General features: G+C 40.2%; 1 protein-coding gene across 7 annotated transcripts in view; it reads right to left on the bottom strand.

Annotated features, from left to right (window-relative positions):
* NCOA2 (nuclear receptor coactivator 2) overlaps positions 1-24,661 on the bottom strand; it is a 196,579-nt gene that overhangs the window by 4,337 nt on the left and 167,581 nt on the right. For all 7 annotated transcript variants that reach the window (XM_064442571.1, XM_064442567.1, XM_064442570.1 and 4 more), the window contains 10 exons: positions 24,170-24,379; positions 21,958-22,173; positions 21,199-21,328; positions 18,050-18,215; positions 15,946-16,224; positions 14,994-15,071; positions 14,217-14,457; positions 12,421-12,598; positions 9,945-10,143; positions 4,187-4,276 (listed from right to left, as the gene is read on the bottom strand). In XM_064442571.1, coding sequence (XP_064298641.1) covers positions 4,187-4,276; positions 9,945-10,143; positions 12,421-12,598; positions 14,217-14,457; positions 14,994-15,071; positions 15,946-16,224; positions 18,050-18,215; positions 21,199-21,328; positions 21,958-22,173; positions 24,170-24,379 — 1,787 coding nt within the window. The remainder of the gene's footprint in view (positions 1-4,186; positions 4,277-9,944; positions 10,144-12,420; positions 12,599-14,216; positions 14,458-14,993; positions 15,072-15,945; positions 16,225-18,049; positions 18,216-21,198; positions 21,329-21,957; positions 22,174-24,169; positions 24,380-24,661) is intronic.

The raw sequence follows: 24,661 nt of genomic DNA, 5'->3' as shown, positions 1-24,661 counted from the left end.
TTTACACAAACAGACAAACTGGTTTCAGCTGAGTTGATTATCTTGTACTTTCTTATTTACAGAAAACCTCAGGATGTGGTTTTCATAGCTGTCTTAAGACCGTCCCTTGCAGGGACTGCAATCTGTGCCTCTCTGCCTGCCTCCCCTTGCAAACTCCTGCTCCCACGGGGCGCTGTGGTCAGTCAGGTCAGAGAGCCAATCCAGCCAAAAACCATTTTTCTCCTCCCCTGGGGTTTCTTTCCTCTGGTATCCCGTGGCTGCAGCAGTGGAGTGGCTCTTTGATCGTAGCCTCCTGTCATGCGCAAGGAAGGCCCCGCTTGCCCAGGGACGGTGCTGGCAGTAGGCAGCTTTCTTGTTGGTCCATGTGCACGCTGCTAGGCTGCTTCTGAAAGCTGCCTACACCATACTTTGGACTTTACCACACCTTCCTCTGCAATCACAGAAAGCCTAGAAATGTATCTCTATTGTCAAATAAAGTCAGTGTCAGGAACCATCCCATGATTCAGGAAAGCAAGGCCCTATGTTTTGTACACCTGCTATTCCCAGCCCAGCTGGTGCAAGCTGGAACCCTCTGGGGTGACCACCCATGAGCATGGTCCGGAGGCCAACACTGTGAGGCCTGCTCCTGCTCCTCCTCGCTTCATCACAGCACAGACACCACACTTGCATCCCTCAAATCTTGACTAATATGGACAAGCTAAACTTTGCTCTTCCCCCTGCCACGCTGCGAGTCAGTTCAGCAACCCCATTAGCGCTTTTTGATAAAGAGCAGAACAGAAGTGAAAATCCAAAGGTGTCCTTATTTTCGGAGTGGACATTTAGCAAACTGTACCTCTGTCTCTATGGATATGCTAAATAAATGCTTCCACTATACCAGTGGCTTCAAAAAAATTCATGCACTGCAAAAGTTTTTAAAAATAATTTAACCAAGATTTGAGTCACAGGGTGATAAAGTATATAAAGAAGGCAATAAGAAAAAAGGCACAAGTGTACCTTTAGAAAAATATCCCCCCACCCCTTTTTATTTAGATATAACCAAAGCAAACAGGACTTCAAAGAATGACGTCTGATTACTACTTTCAGGCTGACAGCGAATACGGGAAAAATTGCTCAGAATAATTTCCATGGCCGATGTATGCAACTTCAGGGTAGAGAAGTAATCTGAAAACCCCAAAGATCATTGACTACAAGACTGCTGCTGTACTGTATAAAGTTAAACTGGGCACCCCTCAAAAACCTCAGCTACAAACAGTATTCTTCAGACATTTGCTTCTAAATAGGAGCAGGTTAAAATTTTTCTTTTACCATGTGATATTAGTTAATAAAAATTTGTTCCAATAATGGCAAAATAATATATTAAACTGTTCCAGTTGCAACTATTTTCAGCTCTACAAATGAAGGGTACTTTGTGCCTTGAAAAAGACAGAAAATTCTCTATCCTCTAATTACTTTAAAAAAGGCTTCTCTGTTAAACACTGGTATCATACTTTCAAGTCTTAAGCTGTAGAAGTTTTATCCGTAACATGTTAAAATAAAGTGAAACAGTATTAAGCAAAAAAATTAAAACAATAAATGCAGAGATCTGACATCAACAGCTGTACTGATTTGAGCAATAGCATGTTGTTACCTGGTTACTCAATTCTAAACAGAACCAATCCTTTCAAATGATACAGTTGTTCAGATCAACTTTACGAAACATTGAAGAAACCTCAGATTTGTCAGATGAGTTTCTTAGTTTCTCATTTGTCAGATGAATTTTTTATTTTTGTACGCTAAAGCCACAACTGCCAAGGGATGAAGCACATGAATCCTCTCCTCAGCTTTCTAATTACACAGCTTGAGGTTTAAAAAAAAATTATGTAGGAGTAGTTTATAGCACAAACACATGAAAATAGTAGCTACTTAACCTCTATTACAGTTCAAAGTTCAGTAAAAGGTATTTATAGTGCATATAAACCATCTAAATTTTCCTTGATAGTCAGAGCTACATTAGTAGAACAAAAGTAAAATCACAGAGTGCAGCCCGATGCACCCTTGCAAAATAATTCAAGAGGTTTTAAGAAGTTACTTTTCTCCACATGAGACAAAACTGCTCTCATGCATGGCCACTGTCCATCTCATTGTCATGGCACCAACTCCACTATTTTAATTTTAAACCCCACAGATTCCCTGTCCAAAGTCCTGCCACTCATTTCCTTCCACCTGCACCATCTTCCCTGACTTTTCTCCACCCTCTCTAGCACCCTTTCTGTCACACCCACTCTCTTTTCCCTCTTTCTTCAACCATTCTTTAAAATCTACCTCCTCCTTCCTCTTCTTTAGTCTGCTTCCCCCTCAACAGCCTTATTCCCTTTCTTTCCTCAGTGGTACCTTGTATTGTGTTCTCTGACAGTCTGGCTTCTCTCAGCACGAGATCTAACTGGGCAGGGAATGCACTAAGTAGGAAAGCAATGCCTTGGTACCTGACCGCTTCCGCTAAAGCAGACCACACTGCATCTTTTTATTAACCATCAAAGTGACCATGAAATGGCTGCAGAAGAGACTCCCTGTGCACAGATCCTCCACTCTTGGAGAGGGGCACTTGTATTTTGATATGAGCCAGGAAGCTGTGAAAAGAATTGACCTCCAGGAAGTTTTAAACACGTGTGTGGGGAAAAAAAAAGAAAAAAAGAAAAAAAAGAGGGAATACCATAAAATACACGTATGATTACTTTTTCCTCAGTACTTTCACATTCTTCATTTTCATTAATTTGATACATTTCAGTAACATTTTTAAAATTTCCCCTGCTACTCAAATTTCTTTTCTCTAACAGTAGATAACTTTAAACTTTGCTATTGGATTCATCATAAGAGGAAAATCTGTTTATTTAATTCCACCTTTCTGATTTCAACATCGCGTTCGAGGAGACGACAGGAAACGATAGTTCAAGGGACAGACCTCAAGCAGGTCGTAAACCGACCCCTGTACGAATAACGGGTTAGACCTGCCCATTTCGATTACAACGAGGAGCTCCCCGTCCCAACCTGGCGACAAGGAGAGCTTTGGCGGTGGGGGGGTGAGGGGGGGGGGCGGTGCGGGAGGAGCGGGGGCAGCGGCAGCCGCTAGATGGCGCTTCTCCCGCGCCGCCCCAGGACCCCCGCATCCCCAGGGCCGGGTCTGCCGGAGCAGTGCGGTGGGGGGGGGCCCCAGGACCCCCGCATCCCCAGGGGCCGGGTCTGCCGGAGCAGTGCGGTGGGGGGGGGGCCCAGGACCCGGGTCTGCCATGGTAGCAGGGCGTGGGGGACCCCAGGACCCCCGCATCCCCAGAAGGCCGGGCCTGGGTAGGCGCAGGTCCCTCGGTGAGGCGGCTTTGCCAGCTGCTTGGGTGCGGATGGGTCTGCAGACATGGGAAATACTGCGCTCCAGTTTCAAGGAACATCAGGTCTCAAAATAACCGGGTTTGTTGTAACAAACATATCTCAAATGAAGATTGTTTCCATAAAAAAAGCCCCCATCCCCTTCCACCGAGGAGGGGCACATAAAACCCACCTCATCTACTTGGCCACACACCAAGAACTGCACAGTGTTTCTCCTTTAGTTCTGTTACTGTCTGGAATACAAATTGGTTTTGACCTAAGCAAACGCTAATTACCCTGTCAGTTGGAAATTTGTGTGAAAATTAGTTCAGTTCTACCACTCTTCTCAGAAGAAGCACTGTACAGAAAGTAATAAATTAAATAATTCATGAGATTTTTGCCCTAAGTATAATGCAATGAGAAGCGGAAAAAACACTTAGGCAGGATGAAACATGAAAGGGGTTAAGCATGCAGTAGTGCAAATGTAAATCAACAGTACATCTTTCCCATCATCAGCAAATAGTCATGTAATTGCTCTGTAGAAAGCAAATACAACTGTACATAAGTCTGCCGAATGTGACTGTTTGTTAATTCAATAATGTAATGTATTCTGTTAATGTAAATGTATTCTGTAAATATATCCACACTTCAGTAAAGCTAGTGGGATCTAAACAAGGAACTTAATATAGATGTCACCAAAAGTGGAATAAAAAAAATTAATGCAAAAAATTTAAGTAATAGTACCCTGGGTACTTTTAACTTTGTGAGTAAAAAGATACTGTATCCACTCTATACCACAATACATTCATAGTTCCGTTGCCTCTGTATGCCTATGCATGCTGTTCCTCACCCGTGTTGCATCTCCGTCCTGCTTTATCATATCCATTCCAGGCAGCTGGTTTGGAAAAAGATTGCCTCCCCTCATAGCAGGATCATTAACCTATTGGTAACAAGATATTAAGGAAAATTAATTAAAAACCTGTTGGGAAAAGGCCTGGGAATTAAAAAGAAGCATTACAAACCACTATGCTACTTCCATATACCAACATACACTCTTGAGATGATGTTACAATCAGGGAAGTGACTATATAGCTGAGCACCCTTCTTGTGCAGCATGTGTTTGACTCATATTATTCTGCTTCACAGTCAACAACAAAGATTTCATTCCTGATACTATGACCCTTGTGCATATTTTACAAAACAGGCTCCATAAATTAGGTCAGCATTATTTGAAGAGGACAAGCCTGCTATGAAAGTCCCGAAAGCAGAAACACATAACTGCTTTCCTAACCTCAATAACACACAGCTTTTCAGCTTGCAAACCACCACACAATTTTTTCAGAGCCTGATGAGATAACATGTGGGCTGAGTTATACCAACTATTGACTTAGTTTTAATGACATTTATTTTTCTGCTCCTAAGCAATGGGAGAAAGACAGTATTAAACAGGAAAACCCACAGCTGCATGCATTCCTAAATGGATGCTCTCAACAATTTTCTGAGCATAGCCACGGGTAAGTACTGAAGCTGTGTGTTTCTGCACAACCAAAGGGTCTGTCATGCTTAGTTATGTGGAAAGAGTGGTTTGCCAAATCTACAGCACTGCTTTCTTAATCAAAGGATTAATCTCACTGTGTAGGAACTGGTATAAAACACAAAACACAGCCCTTCAGCACAGTTCTGAAATATTAGAAAATCCAGCTTTCCTTATAAGTTTTACAGGGAAAGAAACCTCTTCCAAGGGAGTCCTTGTTGATTCAGTTCTCCGTGTTACTTCCCTCAGACTAAATGGATGTGATAATAGTGAAGATATGCCCCTCCAGATTTTGCTGGAAGGAAAAAGATGTTTTCTGTGTCACCTGCCCTTTAGGAGACTCCTGTTGCCAAGGAGAAGAGATTCTGTCACTGCACTACCTCACTTCAGCTACAGCAGCCTGCTGCAGCAAGGGGGGAAGACTGTCTCGAATTCAGCACACCAAAGTCTTCTCTTTTGAGGTCCTCTAGAATGTTGTTTCTAGTAACCTATTTTGCAAAACATCGCAAAGCTAAATGCAATCACATGCAACCACCTGAAGAGGTAGTTTCAAATTCTGCCAGATATAAGACTGCAACAGGAAAGGTTAAAAATGTAAATATTTTTGCCACAGGAATTTCAACTCTGAAGAAACTGATTGTTTAGATCTGCAAGCCTTCTAGGGATGCTTTCTGCTTCTTAGTACGTATTTTGTTCGGAAAGACAGAAAGTAGGCAGCTTCGCAGCTTTATCTACCTGCATTTGACTGAGCAACAGAATCCATGTTTGAAAAGTGTTTTCTGCTATTTATCAATGTTCACCACAACGCACAGGCACAAATGCCTTTTCTGTTTCTTCTGTAGACAAAGGAAGAAAAAAATAAAAAGCAGAAATAAAAAATTGTATCCTGAATCAACAGCAGTTTTGGAACAAAAAGATGAGTGCATGACTTGCATCGTGGCAGGGTTAGGACAGGTATGGAAAAGGAAGATGGTTCCAGGCTGCACACCACAAAAGCAGCAAAGGCACCAGTGAAGTTCCTATCACAGAATCTCTTTGCCAGCAATGACGCAAGAATCCTGACTGGCACGGTAACAGATTAAAAAAAAAATAATCTACTGTTTTGTTATATGAATACATTTGCTTCAGAGATCCTTGAAACAAAACACCCCACCTTCACACGTTTACTTTTCTGACTGCAGTAACAATTCAGCCAGAGAAGTATGGAGAAGGACAAAGAAATGGAAAGGTTTTTATCGTTTTCTAAAGACAGGTCAAGTGGTGTTATCAGACACGAAATCTGACTGAAACAAGACAGAAAACGTTTTACAATTCCTTTGCAATTAAGCACATTAACAGTCTCCTGCTAATAAAGCAGAATTATATACAAGGTGTCTTAAGCTTCCTACCACTCCAGAGCTCCTTTCATCAGTATGCTGAACAAAATCAAAATACTCTTTCAGGGTAACTCTTTGTAGATGCCATGATAATTCTGGCTTGGGGAGCACTGCCCCTGTGCAGATTAATAGACATCTACCCTGAGTGGACATCCAGAGAGCAATTTATTTCATACACTGAGAAGTCTCTTCTCTTGCATAGGTTTCAAACTGCTTCTCTGACAACTTAGTAACATCGACCTGTGATGCAAAATAAGTAACAGGCAAAAACACAGCAACAGTCCATTGTGCAAACAAGAAGATGATGATGAGAAGGAGAGTGTAAGTTGTGTGAACGGTGCGGACACTGGAAAGTTTTAGACTTTCTTGATGCCTGGGGAAGCTGTTTTGGACAGAAGGAACCTGCAGACCTGGCAGCTAGCATTTCAGCATTCCTGATATTGGCCTGCTAGAAGACACACTAGTAAGAGCAGCCTAGAGAGCTTTAACATAATCATAAGGGGAAGATGATAATGAGACAAGGTCTGATCCCTCAAGTACATAAAAGTCCCTAAGCATCCTAAAGAGCAAGCCCAGGGAAAACACAACATTTTGGGCAAAATCTTTATTTTCTACTTGCTGATGCTGGAAGCCTAGGTAATAAACAAGAGAAGCTAGAGATACACCAATACGAGCAGATAAACACCAAGCTTTTTTTTTTTTTCCTAAACTCTGTATATGTCTATATGACACAGTGTAGTGCCACAAAGAGGCAGGAGACAGAGCCAAACCAACCTGTTTGGTACCAAAGGTAATATACTTGCTTCTTGTCACGTAAATAAGCCTGGGCACAGCTTTTTACTAACAAGTAATACATATTACTTCCAAAACCATCCAATAACATAGGAAGTATGAAGTTTTTTTTTCTAAAAGCTGAAACACATTAATAGCGTAATCACTGTTATTCACTGTTATAACAAGATGAGCATGTGAAGTTAAAATTATATATTATGGAACAAAATATGGCAATGACTAAGTAAGTAAAAGTGTAGGTGACAGTATTAAAAAAGGCAAAAGAATGAATGAAACGGCAACAGTCAGCAGAGTTAAAGAAAATATAACCATTTTAAAAACCACCAGTTAAAAGTTGTTGTTTAGCACAGCCTAGGTCAATTACTAAATAAAGATGCCAAATTGTAAAATACTATGCCCTGAACATAGAAAAAAATAAACTAATTTTAGTATTAGTATAAACTTTTTTTCTTATTCCTGTCTGTCAGAAAAGAAAACGTAAAGCAGCACAGCAAACGTTCTTGAGGACTGAAGTACTGTCTTGTGGCCCAGAAATGGCCTCTCAGCTGCCAGTTGGCCACCTCTGACCTAGATGAAACATAAAACATTTGCTTGCAGAATCTGCAGATGACACAGTGCTGGGTAGTAAATCAGGAGGAAAACAGGTTACTGTTACAGAATAAGCCACAGGACTTAAGGAAGGTAATACATTTGGGAACAGAGAACACAGGTTTCCTCTATGTAGAACGTGCTGAGGAGGATTTGGGGATCATCTTAAGGATTTTGGTATGTGCTCTCTAGTGCAACATTGCCACCAGCAGAGCCAAGGCAACCCGTGGGTTGAAAGAGAAATTACAAGCAGAACTCGACTCTACACAGCTTTGGTGCAGTCACTGTTAAATCTCTGTCTCCGGTTACTCTGTTCATACTTCTACTTAGAAGGAGATTACAACAGTGGAGTTTAAAGTAGATCCACAAAAGGGACTGATGGGCTGAAAAACAAACATTGAGATGGATAAAGAACCTCAGCCTATTCAGCTTACTGGAAGTTAGGTAAATGCTATCTTGAAACAAGATCTTGTAGTCTAACAGGAAGGAAAAGCAGTGCGACAAACTGTGCTAATGGAAACAGCAGTCTGCATGGAAATCTCTGAAACAAAACCAGATCTCCTTCTATAATTTATGCGTCTCCATTCAGGTTCCTGGGGAAAATTATGTAGCATGGGCATGCTGAGAAATCAGACTGTGCTGTCACCTTCAAATCCCCACTCTTTTCTTTTTTGTTTTAGTACATTAAATGCATGCAACAGTATGCACTTGGGAACTAATAATAATAAAGTCTGCTACAGTTGGGTGTGGCAACTGGGAATATCAGAGAAGGTGACAAATTTGGGAGTATCAAAATTACTTCAGGTCACCAGTATGCAGCAGCTGTAAAAGACAAATGTGATCTAGGGCTATATCTGTCAGAGTACTCAAAGAGAAATGGGGAAGACGTAGTTTTATGCACATGGATGTAGTGCTTAGGAAACACTGATTCAAACTGGAACAGGTGCAGAGAAGGAAAGGGGAATTAAAGCCTACAAGAACTGACTGAAACACTGTGGCTTGTTTAACTTATAAGAAAAATCCCAAGAAACCCAAAACAAAACAATCCAACAACCTGAAAACAACAACAAAAAATCATGTTGATAGAATAGTTCTTTCTAAAATACAAGAAAAGAAAAGAGCTATTTAAGCTAAAGGACAATATTGGAAGAGTAAATAGTCTGTTACCAAATGTAGGCTAGAAAATTGGGTGTTAGGAAAAATTTCTTCACAGAAAGATTTTTCAAGCATTGGACCAGGCTGCCCAGGGAAGGGGTTGCGTCACCAACCCTGGAGGTATTTAAAAGATGTACAGATGAGGTGCCTGGGGACATGGTTTAGTGGTGGACTTGACAGTGATGGGTTAACAGTTGGACTTGATGATCTTAAAGGTCTTTTCCAAGCTAAATGATTCTGTGATTATGATCTCAGAGGAAAGATTTACAGTATTGTCCACCATAGCAGGAGACACTGCCTGAAGACAGGGGGTACTTCCTGCCAGTATTACTAAGACAAGTCCATGATTTCAACTCTGTGTGTTGAACAAATGTGAGTTCAGCTCTGAAACAAACACAGGAACCTGTTAATTGAGAGGATTTGTTTGTCAAATACTTATTAATGTACTGTGTTAGTTTTATTGCAGGTCGACAAACAGAAATGTTGTTTTCCTTATTTCAGATACCCTAAGTAGCAGCCTCTCATAAAAATGAGTGTGCAAACCTCCTCTCAGCAGAAAAGAACAGGCTACTTACCTATTGATTCAGCCATCTATTTTATATGCACCCCATTACAGAAAGTGTGGATTTTGTTCTTGTGAAGGTGCCAGATCGATAGTTCTTGAAGTTGACTGCCTATTGTCTGGTACTACAAACACAGTGGCAGCAGAAGCATCTTCCACACACTGCCCATGCCAGCATCTTTCACTCTCATCTCTAGGAAGCAGCTGCCTGCCATTTAGTCCTAGCCTCCACTGCTGAGAAAATTAGCAAGGACACTGGTGATCTGCAACTGTGCTACGGAAACTTACCTACCGAGAACAGGAGCTAGATCAGCATGCACTTTCCATAGAAGTCCAGGACCAACTACATGTGCTAGCTACAGCAGTGCTAGGTCACAATGGGAAATTTAGATGCAAAAGGTGCTCTCTACCTCATCAGTCACCTTGGTTATCTGAGTGCAGAGCTAAAAACAAAGCCTTTTTAACATCATCATTTCTCAAGAAAACTAGTAAAAGAAATGTAATGGCTTACAGCAGTTACAGCCCAACGCAGCGGACCTGACAAACCACTGAAAGTCAAACAAAATCCTCTAGCTGTCATCTCAAGTCCTTGAATTCTCACCTGCTCAGGACCCATGGAGGACAACCCTGATGTAGGCACAGAGGTCGCTGAGGTCATGCTGATCTGCCCTGTCATCTGGTTCATGTTGTTCATACCACTTGTGTTGGTTGCCATGGATACACTGATGTTCATGTTATTATTGTACATGCTGGTGCTTGCTTGCTGCCCAAAATGTGGTGGGGACTGTTGTGAAAACATGCTACAGCAAGGAATGGAAAAAGCAATGTGTCAGACTTAGAATGCTGAAGCCACTAAGAAACTACTCTCTCTTTAATATACCTTAAGCTAGAATTCATACATACTGTTGTTTATGCCAACTTCAAAGGAAAGACTAGCTTTCAGCTACATTAATGTCTAAGGAATAGATTTTCAAAATTTAAGGTCTCATATCTGTGCACAAAAATGCATGCCTTTGCGTGTGAAACTATGGCAGAGTGCAAATCTGTTATGCCTGTGCAATAACAGCCAATTAGCTGTCTAAACAGGTTTTGTATTTATTTTAAATATGTTTGGGAAAGTAATTTTGGAGGGAAAGGAAATAAGGAATGAGTTGATATTGGATCTGGTCTAATACACATCCTTTTTGCTAAAGAGGCTATTTGCACATATGAATACCAAATTTGCACATACAATTATGGCAAGTGGGCTCACAAATATAGACATGCAATTGTGCAGCAATTCATTTACTAAACCGTAGCATCAGGTTTTGAAAATGTGGTACCATAAGAAACAACATAAAGTCTAAGAGAATTACCATCTATGTTCCTTTAAGGCCATTTCAGAGCACCTTAAGGAGTAACTGTGCAAAATCTCACCCCTGATTTTATTCAAAGTCAAGTGCAAAGTGCTTTCTGGATGGTATCTTCCCTCCTGTTTTGTTGGAAGTTGTATGAGGGACTTTTTTATATTTCCTAAAATGCACTTCACTGTTTACATATCAGTCTTTTCTACTCTTTGAGCATAATCCAACAGTCAGTGGAGGAATTATTACTGACAATGCGTCTGTTTGGAGGATCTGCACTAGACTGATATACTGTGGAAGGGCTGCTGCGTGATGGATGGCACACAGTAACCACCTCCATCTCGATGGCTGACTTTTACTTCCCTGGGAAGCGCTACTCCCACAGCTGAGGAAATCTTTCAGGGTTAATGCTCAACCTTGCACTTGGGTACTCCATTAGGCTACTGCTGTGCACTGTGAGGCTTGGTAGAGTGCAATGGCATTCTGGGCGCAGGACCAAACTTGGAAAATCCCACCACTCTCCTCCTTCCAATTCCATGTCTTTTCAGGCCACCTAACCCCATTTTTAAGTTGTTATCTGGATGGCTGAAATAGCACACTACAGATCATTGTGAATACTCAGTGGCTTGTGTAAACGCATTTGACATGTCTCCACTGTAGAGCTGCAGTTTAGCAAGCCAACCATTAGTCTTATCAAGCTGCCCCTGCTGCCGTTTCAGCAGAAGCCATGACAGTGGTAGCTATGCCTCCTGCAGATGCTTCAGGAAGACAGTGAGGAACAGGCTTGGACAAGGATGAGGATAAGAGAGAAATCAATCGCTTTAAGGGCAATGTGGATCAGCCTTGTCATGGAAACACTGTTTTCTGGGTTTATTAAATCTTTGTCAACCATCCAGAAAACAATTTGTTGCTGGGCTGGGATACTAAGAGCAGCCTGAGAACTTCTGGATGATGAAAGCACTGTGCTAGAGACAACTCTGTGCACCCCAGTGTCAAGTGATACAGGCTGTACACCAACCTGATAGCTCCTCCTGTCTTCCAGTGAAAAGCACAGGTCGTTGCCATCTGGAAGCTCACTGCTGCCTACTGATAGTGTTCAATGCCCAACCCACTCCATGTGGACTGACTGACTATTAGAGCTATAGCAACTGGGGCATGGGCCTCAACCAAAAAGGTGACTGCATGCATGAGGCATGCCACGATGCTCTCAGAGAATGACAGTTATACACTGACCCCCAGTATGTGCAAGCACTAATGGACTGAACCTGGTTGCACTCCAGCGTTTAAAGTGGGAGGTGATATCCAGTCACCGCAGTTCCAGAGCAGTAGGGAATGCATAGGCTCCAGCTCAGCTGATCCAGCCGTGTGGAAAGCAGTGTGGGAGCACATGAGAATTGTATGCAGAAGAAATGCATCCACACAAACGTAAGGGGCTGGAACTCACTGTGCAGCAGAGGTGCTTCTTAAGGACACACAGTGTTTTATCAGTTATCACAGACAAAGCAATGCATTGTGTGGATGCAGGTCTTTTAGCTATGCACTCACTTCGCCTCGTATGAAGATAGAATTTAAACCAACTCGTCAAGCTCAATTGAAAAGAAATCTCTTTTAGGATAGATAGTTAACAACAAACAAACAAGCAAACAATTACATATAAACAACCCCATAAGTCAGTGTAGACCATAAATGACCCCATTATTCTGTGTGTTCATGTTGGTTTTGTTCTGGATTTACCTGTTTCCACCCATATTCCCTTGTGCCCACCCATTCATCTCCGTAGAGGACTGATAGGCAGGATTAGCCTGAGACTGCTGAATCATGGGGCTTTGAGTATGAGCCAGTCTTGGGGACATCAGTGGACTCTGAGGAGTGGTGGCTCCTGTGAAGCCTGGATCGGGCTGCTGACTAATACCTGAAGGAGAAAATGAGAAATTTAGCCACTGCACATTCAGTTACAACAAGCCAAGAGCTCATACCTGCAGACATGTCTTTACACAGTCCTACTCATGTCATGTGGAACCTATAACCTTGTGTCTTAACGTGGGATCTAGATTAAAAGCAAGACATCATCAGCTAATACTTACGTATAACCATAAAAAATTATTGTATGTTGGCTACCTGTGTGTCCCAATCACACAAGCAGTTTCTCCTCATTATAGACCAAAAAAAACCACCCCACTGGTAAGTGATTTTTTTCTCAGTAACTGCATTCAAAACAGCAAATAAAACATTTTGCTTCTGTCTATAAATCCATTTTGGTGAAAGTTATTCGTGACCCATTTACTGCATGGCACCACCTTTTAATATTTAAGCTATAATTTTCAACTTTTTCTGAAGTTCCTAGAACTGTAGTATCTCTAGTTCTGTGTCCCTGCAAAAACAGGCAATGACATTTTGTGCAGGCTTTGACTTTGTAAAGGCAAAAAATATCTAAATGCAAAGAAAACCTAATTTAAGCTGTTAGATGCCAATTGTGTGCAGAAATTTTATTTTAAACCAAGTTGTCTTGGTCCTGTTTAACTTCGTGACAAACAGCATACTCAACAGAAACAAGCCACCCTTAACGCTGGCGTAAGGATCAGGTGGTATGAAATATATTCCCATATTCACTGTCTGCACGACTTAACTTCTTACCTGTGTAAAGGATAACAGACCAATAAGAGTAGGTAGCAAATTTAGAATTGGATGGACATAATTTTTTATATCAGCAGAACTTAAGACATTACATATTGTTTAATATACTTGTAAAAGAACTTATACAATACTTATAAATGCAGAAGCTGTAGAACAATAACTGTATGGAGGTAACTGCCCCATGCGCACCCTGAACAAAGCAGTATACAGGTTTGTAAAACATACAAACAAAATGGTATCAGCTACCATATTACACACAAGTTTAAGGACAGGGAAGGGAATACCTAATCTGAAACAAATTTTTATTATTTAAACTCAATAGTTAGTTGCTAATTTTACATTATAATGCACACACAAAGAATTATCTTTTTGGGGGAAGAATCCACCTGATACTTAAGCAATATCTCATTACCAAAATGCAAAAAACCCCCACCAATATATAAAAATTATTTAAAAGGATTATGGTACAGCTTTGCATCTGATGAAGCTTCTGGTCACCTTATGCTGTTTGCCAGCATCAATTCCTATCTTTTTCATTTGCAATTTTTACTGTATATATTGGTTTGTTAAGTGTAGTCAAAATTCAGAGTCCATCAAGCCAATACACACACATATATGTGTTCCTGTGTTCATACGCATTTGTATGTGCTTATATGCATAGATACATGCAAGCTCACACATCACACTTCTGCTCAGAGAATACATGGTACTAGAGCTAGAGAAGTGGAAGGTACCATGTTGCATTTGAGGACTCCCAAGGGGCCTGAAGCTCCACATTCCTCATCGTTCCCAGGGAGCGAGGCAAGGGGCTGTGGGAGGGGGGCTCGGACCCAGCACTGGGGAGGACGCAGAGGAGTAAGGACTGACAAAATGCACGGGGGGGATGGAACCAGTACCGTAGTTTGGAGGAAATGGAAACTGCTGTGCATTTGCCTGCGGGATCCGTGGATTGCTCATGGTTGCTGGTATGCCACCGGTGGCCACCATGCTGGGGGTCATGCTCAAGCCCTGCCCTCGCATCATCAGTGTCCGCTGCTGCACCTGCTGCTGCTGCTGCTGCTGCATCTGCCGCTGCCGCAGGTGCTGGCTCAGGATCTCCCGCTGCCTCTGCGCCAGCATCTGCGCGTTGATAGGGCCCTGCAGGGAAAACCACCACCACCTATCAACAACCCCTTCTACGGCAATCTGATCTGTGGAGGCATCTCCACTGGAGCAATCTGGAAGATTCCAGGTCTTTTTTTCCCCCGACCACACAACTAACAATAATATTAAATGGGAGAAAATAATCCTATTAATACTTCTGTTGGAAAGACTTCCAACAGTGCAAGAGTCAGTAGCTGAAATAATACCAGGGTTTAATGTTGCAGCAATTTGTAATTGCAAATAGAGTAGCTCATCAAAAAAAAGAAAAGCATTTTTAGGAAATGAGAAGCTTGGTTAAAAAATGCAGTTATATTGTATCTCTAGTAAACAACAATCCATCCCATGTAAATATGGGAAAGACTGTCAGAAATAAACCAGTGAAATACGTCTTACCCCTACACACTGCATTATTTGTAGTCAAGCTTTAGAATTTACTGTATGTATTTACCACATAGCATTACCACTGTATTTAGCTGGGGGAAGAAAGAAGAAAACAACTTTTTTTTTTAAAAAAGTACTGTTCCTCTCACCTGTGTTGGCACTCCAGGTCTCAAAGACAGATTCATATTGGAGACACTGCTAATCTGATTTATCAGTGGCTGCCGATTCTAAAGGAAAAAAAAACCAAACCCAACACCAAAACCCAAAGTTTTTAGAAGGAAAACAAGAAAAGGTAAATTCTACATACAGATGTATATACATCTACTTCCTGATCAGCTGGTTTGAGGACCTAGTTTTACATATTCAAGCAGGGACTACTTTTTCTGCTCAAGTCCTAGCATCATTCACAGAATCCTGTTTCTTAAAGAGATGCTACACCATACAAATAACGACACAGGCATTAAGCTGTTTACCAAACATCCAGCCTTTACAGTTCCTGTCCTTCTTGAGTTTTGAGACTGGACTGTTGTGGTTTACTCTGAATCAGACCCTGCCCTGTTGTTTGAAGGCTGAAATGATCTTTCCTCCTCCACTAGAAAAGCATTAATATCTTATTTATGGTACTACAAACCTATATATTTAAAAATGAACAAGAACCAACAACCTAAAATGATCCTCAAAAGTAGACCAAAGCCAAGGAAAAAAAAAGGATGTAGGTAACAGGCAGCAATAAAAGCACTTAGATTGCTGGAAGAGTCAAGCTATAACAAACAGAAAAATACTTACAAAACAAAAAGCACCACTGCAGCCTTGCTCAAAGGATTAGTGAGACCTAGGCTTAAATACTAGGCACATTCTTGCACAGTGTTATAGAAAGAATAATGGAAAGATGCAAAATAAGATCAAAAAGTAGAACGCACAAAGTACTGTTTTGGCAAACTCATTACAGCTAGTGTTTTTAGTATAGAAGTGGAATTAGGCTATAAGAAAACAGGGTACATGCTTAAGACCTGGTCTATTTGGAGCAAGCTGACAGTCAGTAGGCGCCGCCTAGAAGAGGTGCCTGCACTAGTGTGAAAGCGGGCAGGGAAGGGGATGTACCTGCTGTGCCTGCAGCCTGTGCTGAAGCTGGAGCCGCAGCTGGTTTGGCTGGCTCTGCACGATGCCAGTGGGCCGGAGGCCGGGCCGGGGCTGCATCCGAAGGGCTGCGTACCCTGGGCGCTGCCCCATGGGGTGGAAGCTTGGGTCCTGCATGGGCGCGTAGCTGCCCTGCGCCATCTGAGCCTGTGCCGCATACTGCTGGGAGAACACTGGAGCCTTCTGCTCCATCAGGATGCTCGACTCCTGGCTGGGGAAGGTCTCTGGGTCGACAGCTTGGCTCTGCAGAAATACGTGAACAACAGAAACAGTTGGTGGGACACGTTTTTCACAGGATTATATGAGACTAATGCAGCCACCCTGCAAAACCAACCTTCCAGGCTGCGAATGTTTTTAAACAGAAAATTACATAAATTTTCTTTAACTAAATATAAAACCTAAAAATAAATAGAATTGTATTTTTGAGTGTCAAAACATATTCATGGAAACGAATTCCTCTTCTCTTTTTCTTTTTTTTAAACCAAGACCCAAAATCTTTGTCATGTTCTTAACATAGCCATTGTATCATTCTGCTAACAAATAAACACCTTAAACGACAACTGCTATATGAAAATCTTTATCTAAAGTGATGCCAGCATATTTTTGCTATTGAATTTGAGATAAATTCAAAGATGTTGCAAATGAATAAGGATAAGAAAGTAGATTTTTATCAGCATCTTTAAACAAAATAATGACTTCAAATAAAGATGCCTGAAACTATTACAGAAGCTAATGTGAACAGAGTATCTAATTCTTTCAGGATACTTTCACACGAACTGATTATCCATTAGCATAAAAAAGCTAACATAATTCTAAACTCCATTCTAGATACTCCCCTAATACTTGCTCTAGCTAGAATAATTTTATAGCTTATTCCACACTGACCTGGGAAATCAAGTTAATTTAAATTTCAGCACCCTCATGAAAGAAAGACTTTAAGCTCCTATAAAATGTTTGATGGATATTTAAAAAATACATTCTAAAATGCAACAGTTCTCTTATCTGCAAAATTCTTTACCCGTTTCCACTGGGATATTAATTAAATAGGAAGATATTTACTACTTAGTTTGAAATAAAACATTATTCATATTTTTTGGTGGTATTCCAAAAGGTATGTCCTATTGCATGAAAGTTTCACACTGCAAAATTGAAGTTCACCAATAAATTATATCTCCAGCTTAACACCTCACAGAGTTCTGTGTTGTACCAAATAGGCTTGGAGATAGTTTTCTCATGTCCAAAGCAGGATTTAATTGGTCCTATTTCATATTATTTCATATGTAAAATACAGAGCTAGTTCAGAAGTTATGCTCAGGATGCTGATGAGTCTATTCTAGGCTTGTCTGAGAATATTAAGTCACTATTGAGACACACAGAGCTGGTTTTGGAAATACAATTTTGATGCCAGAGACATCAAGCACTAACTTCCGCCCCCCCCCCTTTTTTTTTTTTTTTGCATTATAAAAGACTGACAAGAACAAGAACCAAGGGGAAGCTAATAACTAACTGTGGAGAAAAAAAAGGATGAAAAAGAATATAACAAATTAATGCTGCAAGGTTTAGGAAGCATGTTCGTAATTTAAAAAAAAAAATAATTACAGTTTTAAGTGCCTGGAATGAAATCAGCTACTTCAGGTAAAACTCATCCTTTAACGTACATTAATCAACTAAGTGAAAAACTACAGGTGCAACAGGTTTGCTCATCCAAGTGCTTGTTGCCCCATCACATAAACATCTTGATCTTGCTCCTCTGCTCCTGGTCTTCATATTCTTTTTCTTGCCTGTTAATTTTTCGGTTTGGGTCAGGTTAGCTGCCTAAAGCGAAGTGGCTCAGCACAGGTCAGAAGAAAGAGAGCTAGGTGAGGGTGGCAGGGAAGAGGAAGGAAGACTAAACCTGGGGCCGAAGGAAGCTTTTGAGGTGACACGGAGCCATTAGATGGACTCCCACCAAAATATGTAACTCCATCCTAGGTTGCAAGAAGTGTTTTATAATTCCCTTCTTCAACACACATTTGAACATATACTTTAAATGTGATACCTAAAACATGCAATGCAATGTCCAGTGTACCTGGCTAACTAGTTCTGGTATTCCTAGAGCCCTGTCGATTTCTTCTAAACCATCAAAATTCCTTAATGCCATGTAAAGCTGATCCAGGAGAGCACCCTCGTCACTTGGTGACTCTGATGAAGGATGATTACACAAGAGATCATCTGGTGAGCTGCCAAATGGTTGCCTGTGAAAACATGAACACAGAATTGGTAAACAGCTGCTGAAAAACAAGAAATAATATCAGAGGATTAGTACTCAAATTGAACTACCAAGTGGAGGCAGAAATTATTTTAATTGCTGCCAATTTTGTTTAGAAAACTGTTCTGGATGAAAGTTATGCTACCCAAAGAAATAACTAAATAGCATGATTAATGCCTGTCAAGACCCTACAAGCACAGTGTATCCGACAAGTAAGCAAGCACAAAGGTACTCCTGAGTTCTGATTTCATATACAGGGTCAACAGAGGAACAGAGAAGGCAGTATAGAAAATAGTCACTGAACTCAGAAGGTTAAATCATTTTTTTTAAAACTAATTTTAACTTTGAATTTTAGAAGTTAGATTAAGTATGCTTTCACAAGCAGATAACTCATTTCCATAGACACTCTTCTTGACTGTTTTTTCTATCAGACTAAAGCAAGCTGAAGAGGTCACAGAGGGGTCCTAGGATTGTCTCAGCTCACACAAACCAAACACCTGGAAGAGCTGTCCAGAAGCATGAGGGAGCAGGGAGTAAAGGACACTCCCCTTCTTGTTTGCAACAAAACACTGCACCAGCTCAACCCATCTTACAGAACTGCACACTTGGGTACCAGTTTATGCACTTGGTTATGTGCCTCAGAAGGATGTCAGCAAGAATTTGGATGCTGTCAGGAAGAGTGTGCTGGCTCTATAAATCCTGCTTACCTCACTCCTGAATTTGTATGCAAAGCACACTCACCGTTACAAAGGCAGAATAAAGGTTTATTCCAAGCCCAAAGGACAAAACTTACTGAGAAACAAACTAAATCTGAACTAGCACCTTATCTGCAGACAAATGACATCTTTTTGTTTTGCAGTTCACACACAAGCCCAATTGCATGCACAATACTACAAGACCACAATAGAAAATACAAAGAGCAAAGCATTCTGCAAGCAAGGGCAGCTACTATATGCACATCATGGCAGAATCTCATCTGAGATAATTACTCAGAGACGACAAAAGCTGTCACACATGGAGGGAGGAAACAGCACTGTATGTGAACCCTTTTTACATGTCTGTTTGGAAAAACAAAGAAACATGTTTGTGTATTTAGTTTCCATAATGAGATATATGGTTGCCATGGAAGTCTAATCTCTATGTCAAAGCTAAGCAGAAGGAAAGAGCTGCATCGCCAGGCTAGACACCTAAAAACCCAAGGATGGCAAGCAGGAAAATTAACAAAAACATATTCTTTTTAATTAGATCCTGGACTGTAAAAAATGAAAATAAGGATACATGTAACATACCTTTAAAACATCGCGAAGTATTAATCAATGTCATATATAGGGAAGTTTCTATATCTCTTACAGATGGAATTATAAATCAGTAAAAGGGAAGAGCAGAAAAGCAATCATTTGAACCAAACTGCTTGTAAACTTTGAAGTGACTTATAGGAAAGGATCTATGATATGGAAAAATAATCGATGGGGCTAACAAAAAAAGTTCCCTCAAATTGTAAATGGGCATGAATATACACATTACGAAAAAGTCTAAAACATTTGTCAAATTCTGTATGTTAAACAATGATTTCCCCCCCATTTCTTTTATATACCACAATGGTAATGGCAATGTTTAATTTTTCTCTAAAAGAATTATTTTTACTTACAATTTAACTTTTATCAAATTTAATATAATCATAATCAGATTATAAAAATAAAAATCCCAGGATTAATAAAATAAGAAATGGCAGCACCAAACAATTCATCATCTCTGGGGGTAAATGATCAAAATATGATTACTTTCAGATGTAACACAATGGGAATTTTTTTCACCTTCTTCAGCTACAAGGAAATTATGAAGAATGCAAAGGTAACAAAGCAGAAGAATTATCTACCTGGCTTGCTGACCAAACATGGCCTTGTATTTTATTTTACAGTGTCTTTTTTTAAGTGAATAATTAAGTTATGCAAACAGTACTTTTGGCATACGGACACCCTAACTGGGGGAGAATTAGCACCAGGAAACATCTTGAAAAGCAGGATAAAGTTAGAAAAGTAACAAAGAAAAAGCCTTAAATTTACAGATAATATTTTCGGACATTCTTTCATAATGAAAATTAAGAGAATATAGTCAGAAGGTTAATCTTTCTTCAAACACACTTTTTTTTCCAACTGCTTCCTCTTCATTTTCTTTTCAGCACTCCTCCCGTTTACTACTGAAAAATGTCCAAACTCATACGATTAAAAATATTTCAACATTTCTCCTTTATCTGTACATCTCATATCACTTATACAGTCCACATACATAGTTCCCCTAATTCAAGCGGCACACTTTTTGGAGAAGACATGCCTTTTTTTAAAGAAGTATAAATTGCTTTTCATAGTTACGGCCTTATTTAAAAGCTTTAATAATGAACAAAGTTAATATATGACTTATGAGTTAGTAACTTGTGATCAAACTGTGGGTCTGGATATCTGAGAAGGAGCTAACTTCAGGGAAGAGGCAGGCTCCGTTTCACTTCATCTTTCCTTCCTCACCTTTTAGAGAATTTAGGTCAATTAAAAAACCCCAAACAAAACAGAAATTAACGATGCCCTGCACTACTTAAAATGCTACCCTGTTGCAGGAAATGGCTCTGGCATTTTTCCACATGTAATGTTAAGTATAATTGTTAACAATAAAACCAGCAAAACCAGACAGAATCATGCCCATATTAATGCTTGAGAGGTGAAAACGGTGCAGCTACCCACGGCACTGGCAGTATGCACTGTGATACAGAACTTTCAACTCTTCCAACGCATTTAACGGCAAGGAGAGCATTTTTAAGTGGTACTGGAACATGTATACATTGCACGGGTATAAAATACTACAAGCATTAAATTGATATACGTTTGGCGAGTATTTTACATAGAGCTTTGTTTCCATGAGGCATATAAAATACAAGCCTGTAAAATCTCTCCATGTTTTGATGCGACAGTAAGACTCACCTGTTCTGACTACCAAAAGTTGCCTGCTCTATAGGCAAGATGCTCTCTGGCCATGGTGCAGTCTGATTCGGAGGCGCCTGCTGTTGACTGTACTGAGGTCCTCCTATGTTCATCTCCAATTCAGATGGCCCTAATCGAGGGAAAATAACCACATAACTTTTGTGAAAAGAATCTACTTCCATGTTAATTCTTTCCATTGCATATCTATGTTACAGTAAAAGCAAACAAAAACATTAAACCTTCAGTACTATTAAACTTAAAAATGTGATTTTTTCATTAAAATTGCTTTTAAAATTTGAGAAAATAACATGGGAACTCGAAGGTGGTTTAAAACCACAAAACAGCAAATATGACATTGCAGATGCAAAAAAAGATAGCATATAGAGTCAATATAATAACGTACTTGCTTTAAAAGTGCTCAAGAACAATGATAATGTTCCCAGCATTTCCTCTTAAAAAACCCCACAGTCTTTAATAAACATGAGCAACTTCATATCCTCTTTCTTTGGCCACACCACTGTGGAGCTACAGAGTAGCAGAAATTGTTCATATCAATATACATGTTAAAAGTTAGCATTTTATATGCCTGCCTTCCCACTTCCACAGGCAACTTTCACTGTGGAACATGGTTCTCATCAAATCTATAATTGATGGTTTGTTGTGTTTTGGTGTCCGTCCCCCCCGTCCCCCCGCCTCCGCTTCATCTTTGACAATCCAGCATATGCCAAAAAGCACAAGTCCACACGCACCCTGACTTACCCATATTCATGACCTGAGATGGAAGCATCTGCCTTGGGCCAGGCTGGTTGCTGGGTCTCAAGGGGATGCTGGCCGTGGGGTTGCGGATCATGCCTGCTTGCACCGGCCTGTTCATAGCACTAGCTGTGGGCGTGCAGGTCACCCTCACAGCAGGAGCCTGGCTTCCCCAGTCTCCAGATGTCATGGCAGGACGAGGGGCATTGCCACCGATCATTCCTGCACAAAAGCCAAACAGACTTAGGTGCCGACACATGATTTAAAACAGCTTTAGCATGACAACTGCCTGATGAGCTACATTTTTAGCAACGAAAATGCAGTAGTTTCACTCACAAGTACATTGTACCACAACTGCCCGTCCAGATGTGCAAAGCTACAGAATAATGCCTTATGCTACTTAGTCAAGGGACCACAGATTATTATACATTTTACATGAGGAAGATCCTTTTATCATTTCCGAAACGCTGTTCAGAGTAAGTGTTCCCACATGTAGTCTGCAACAGGTGCCGAGGGTGTGTGGATAGCCCTAGCTTCCTTCCTCAGGAAATGAATCACGTTTGCTGATGTGTGTGTCAGTGCTTTACTTTCCAAGTGCTAAGTGAGAATGAAGACTTGAGTAACAACATGTTATCGCTACACACACAAATTAGAAGGATTAAATTAAAATTCGCATTCTGCAAACATCTTCTGGCAAGCCCTTTCATTCAGAACCTAGAGCCTTCCTAGCTTCAAGGCTTACCCAGATAATTTCACACCAATATACAGTGCAGGGAAATTACTCACAGGAACTTTCCGATAGATGCTAAAGTTCATTACCGTTATTTTAGGGGAAGTCCTCCTACATCTACTGTAAACAACTGATACAGTTTATTTACACTTGGAATATATAGAGTACTATACTCTGACAGTAGCCAAAAAAAGCCCAACCAAACCCCAACACAAAAACCCCCCAATCCCAAGGAGGTGCATTCACAGTATTTATATGTTTTGATTTTATACAGTCAAGAGAGCAGATAAAACAATGATTTCAGATTGGACTACTGGTCTCTCCAGCTGCCTTTTGCAACATACTTAAATGAATACTAAAAGCCACACAAATAATTATTACTTGTCAGTTCAATTATTTGGTTATGTATAACCAAGGAGAAAAACCCTGTGAAGAGGGTCATTGTTTCAGCTGCTGTACAAAATCTGCTTCAGTGTTACATCCTCAGGTTTGTTCTATTTGTGTACATAGTCTATCAGCTGAAATATGTGGTATGCTAGAGCAAATGGCAGGGACACAGATAATACTCTCTAACTTGTATACATAAGATGAATAACATCCTCTAATATGTATACAGAACATGAAAGAAATAGGACACTTGAAAGACTACAAGTTGACCTCTAAACTGCTTAAATAAGATATTTCAGTGTCTGGCAGCATGTCTTTTGCAATACTGATGCAGACTACATATAAAATTTTGACAGTGAATACAGCCAGCTGAAAACCCATTTAGTTACTCAAGAGTTCTTAGCGGTTGTTCCACACTTGGACAGTCTCAGACTATGTACTAGTTGAAATAAGTCAATCAGCTAAACTTTTCTTGTGAAACCCCCTATGGTATCTTTGTACAATATTAGGGCAACAGGAAATAAATGCACCCCATACCAGGCACAATCCATGACAAGAGGTAATACCACTGCAATATCTGACGGTCCCCAAATAGTTTATGTTTCAGAAAATTATGAAAATATTAGCATTTCTTTCACTTAAAATGAGAACTAAGGCTAATAAATAAAGGATAACCGAGGGCAAAACCAAGGTCTGTAGAGACACACGTCATAAGGGCAACAGTATTGCCCACAGTTTTGTTTTGAAAGAACTACCTCTACAGAGAAGTGATTCATTTATTTGCTTTTTTGAGGCAGAAAGGTCGGATCTTTACCAATCTAAGCCTCAGCTGAACCTGGAATGTTGATGTGAACAGACTCTAACTGCCAATACAATGTGTTCATCTAGAAGTTTTCAGGTAAGTGAAAAGCAGTGTTTAAAGCACAGGACTAAAAATATGCAGAAACAGAAGTTCAAAATAAATATGCCAATATATAAGAGCCCATGACTTTTTGGAAAGTATGTATAATAACCTGTATTTGTAATAATCCCAACAAGAGGTTACACATGCTATAGTCATGTTGCTCAAGTATATTTAAGAAACATGGAAAGTCATCTTACCTGTGCTACTGTTGCCTAAAGTTCCTTGACTTCCTATCATCCCTTCATTCCTGCCCATCAGTCCTGGCTGAGGTATCACTGAATAGGGGCTACTCGTTCTTATGGGTGGGAAAGTTCCTGCACCTGTTGGGTTCTGCAGTGTGATGTCAAGTGGTAAATTCTGGTTTGGTAACAACCTGCCCAGTTGCCCTGCTCGTGGGTTATTAAAAGCTAGACAGGAGGAGCAAAGAAAAAGGCAAAGTTACAAGAATGGAAACTTTAGTTCTTTAAAAAAAGAAAAAAAAAAAAGAAAAAAAAAAAAAAAGAAAAGAACCCAAACATACTTTAAGCTCTTGGGCTGAGCTATTTAATGCTGCATAATTTACCCACTCCATATCTGTCTGAGAAACATCCCTTCTTGGCACTTTCATGTAAATTTCAAAATGGAAATTTCTGACACTAAAACAGATATGACATACATTTTTAAAACTTGAAATGATGCAATTTAACTGA

The sequence above is a fragment of the Phalacrocorax carbo genome, chromosome 2 (genome assembly GCF_963921805.1).
Source record: "Phalacrocorax carbo chromosome 2, bPhaCar2.1, whole genome shotgun sequence".
NCBI classification, from domain to species: domain Eukaryota; kingdom Metazoa; phylum Chordata; class Aves; order Suliformes; family Phalacrocoracidae; genus Phalacrocorax; species Phalacrocorax carbo.
Note: the sequence above shows the minus strand (reverse complement) of the source record. Positions and strands in the feature narration are given on the sequence as shown.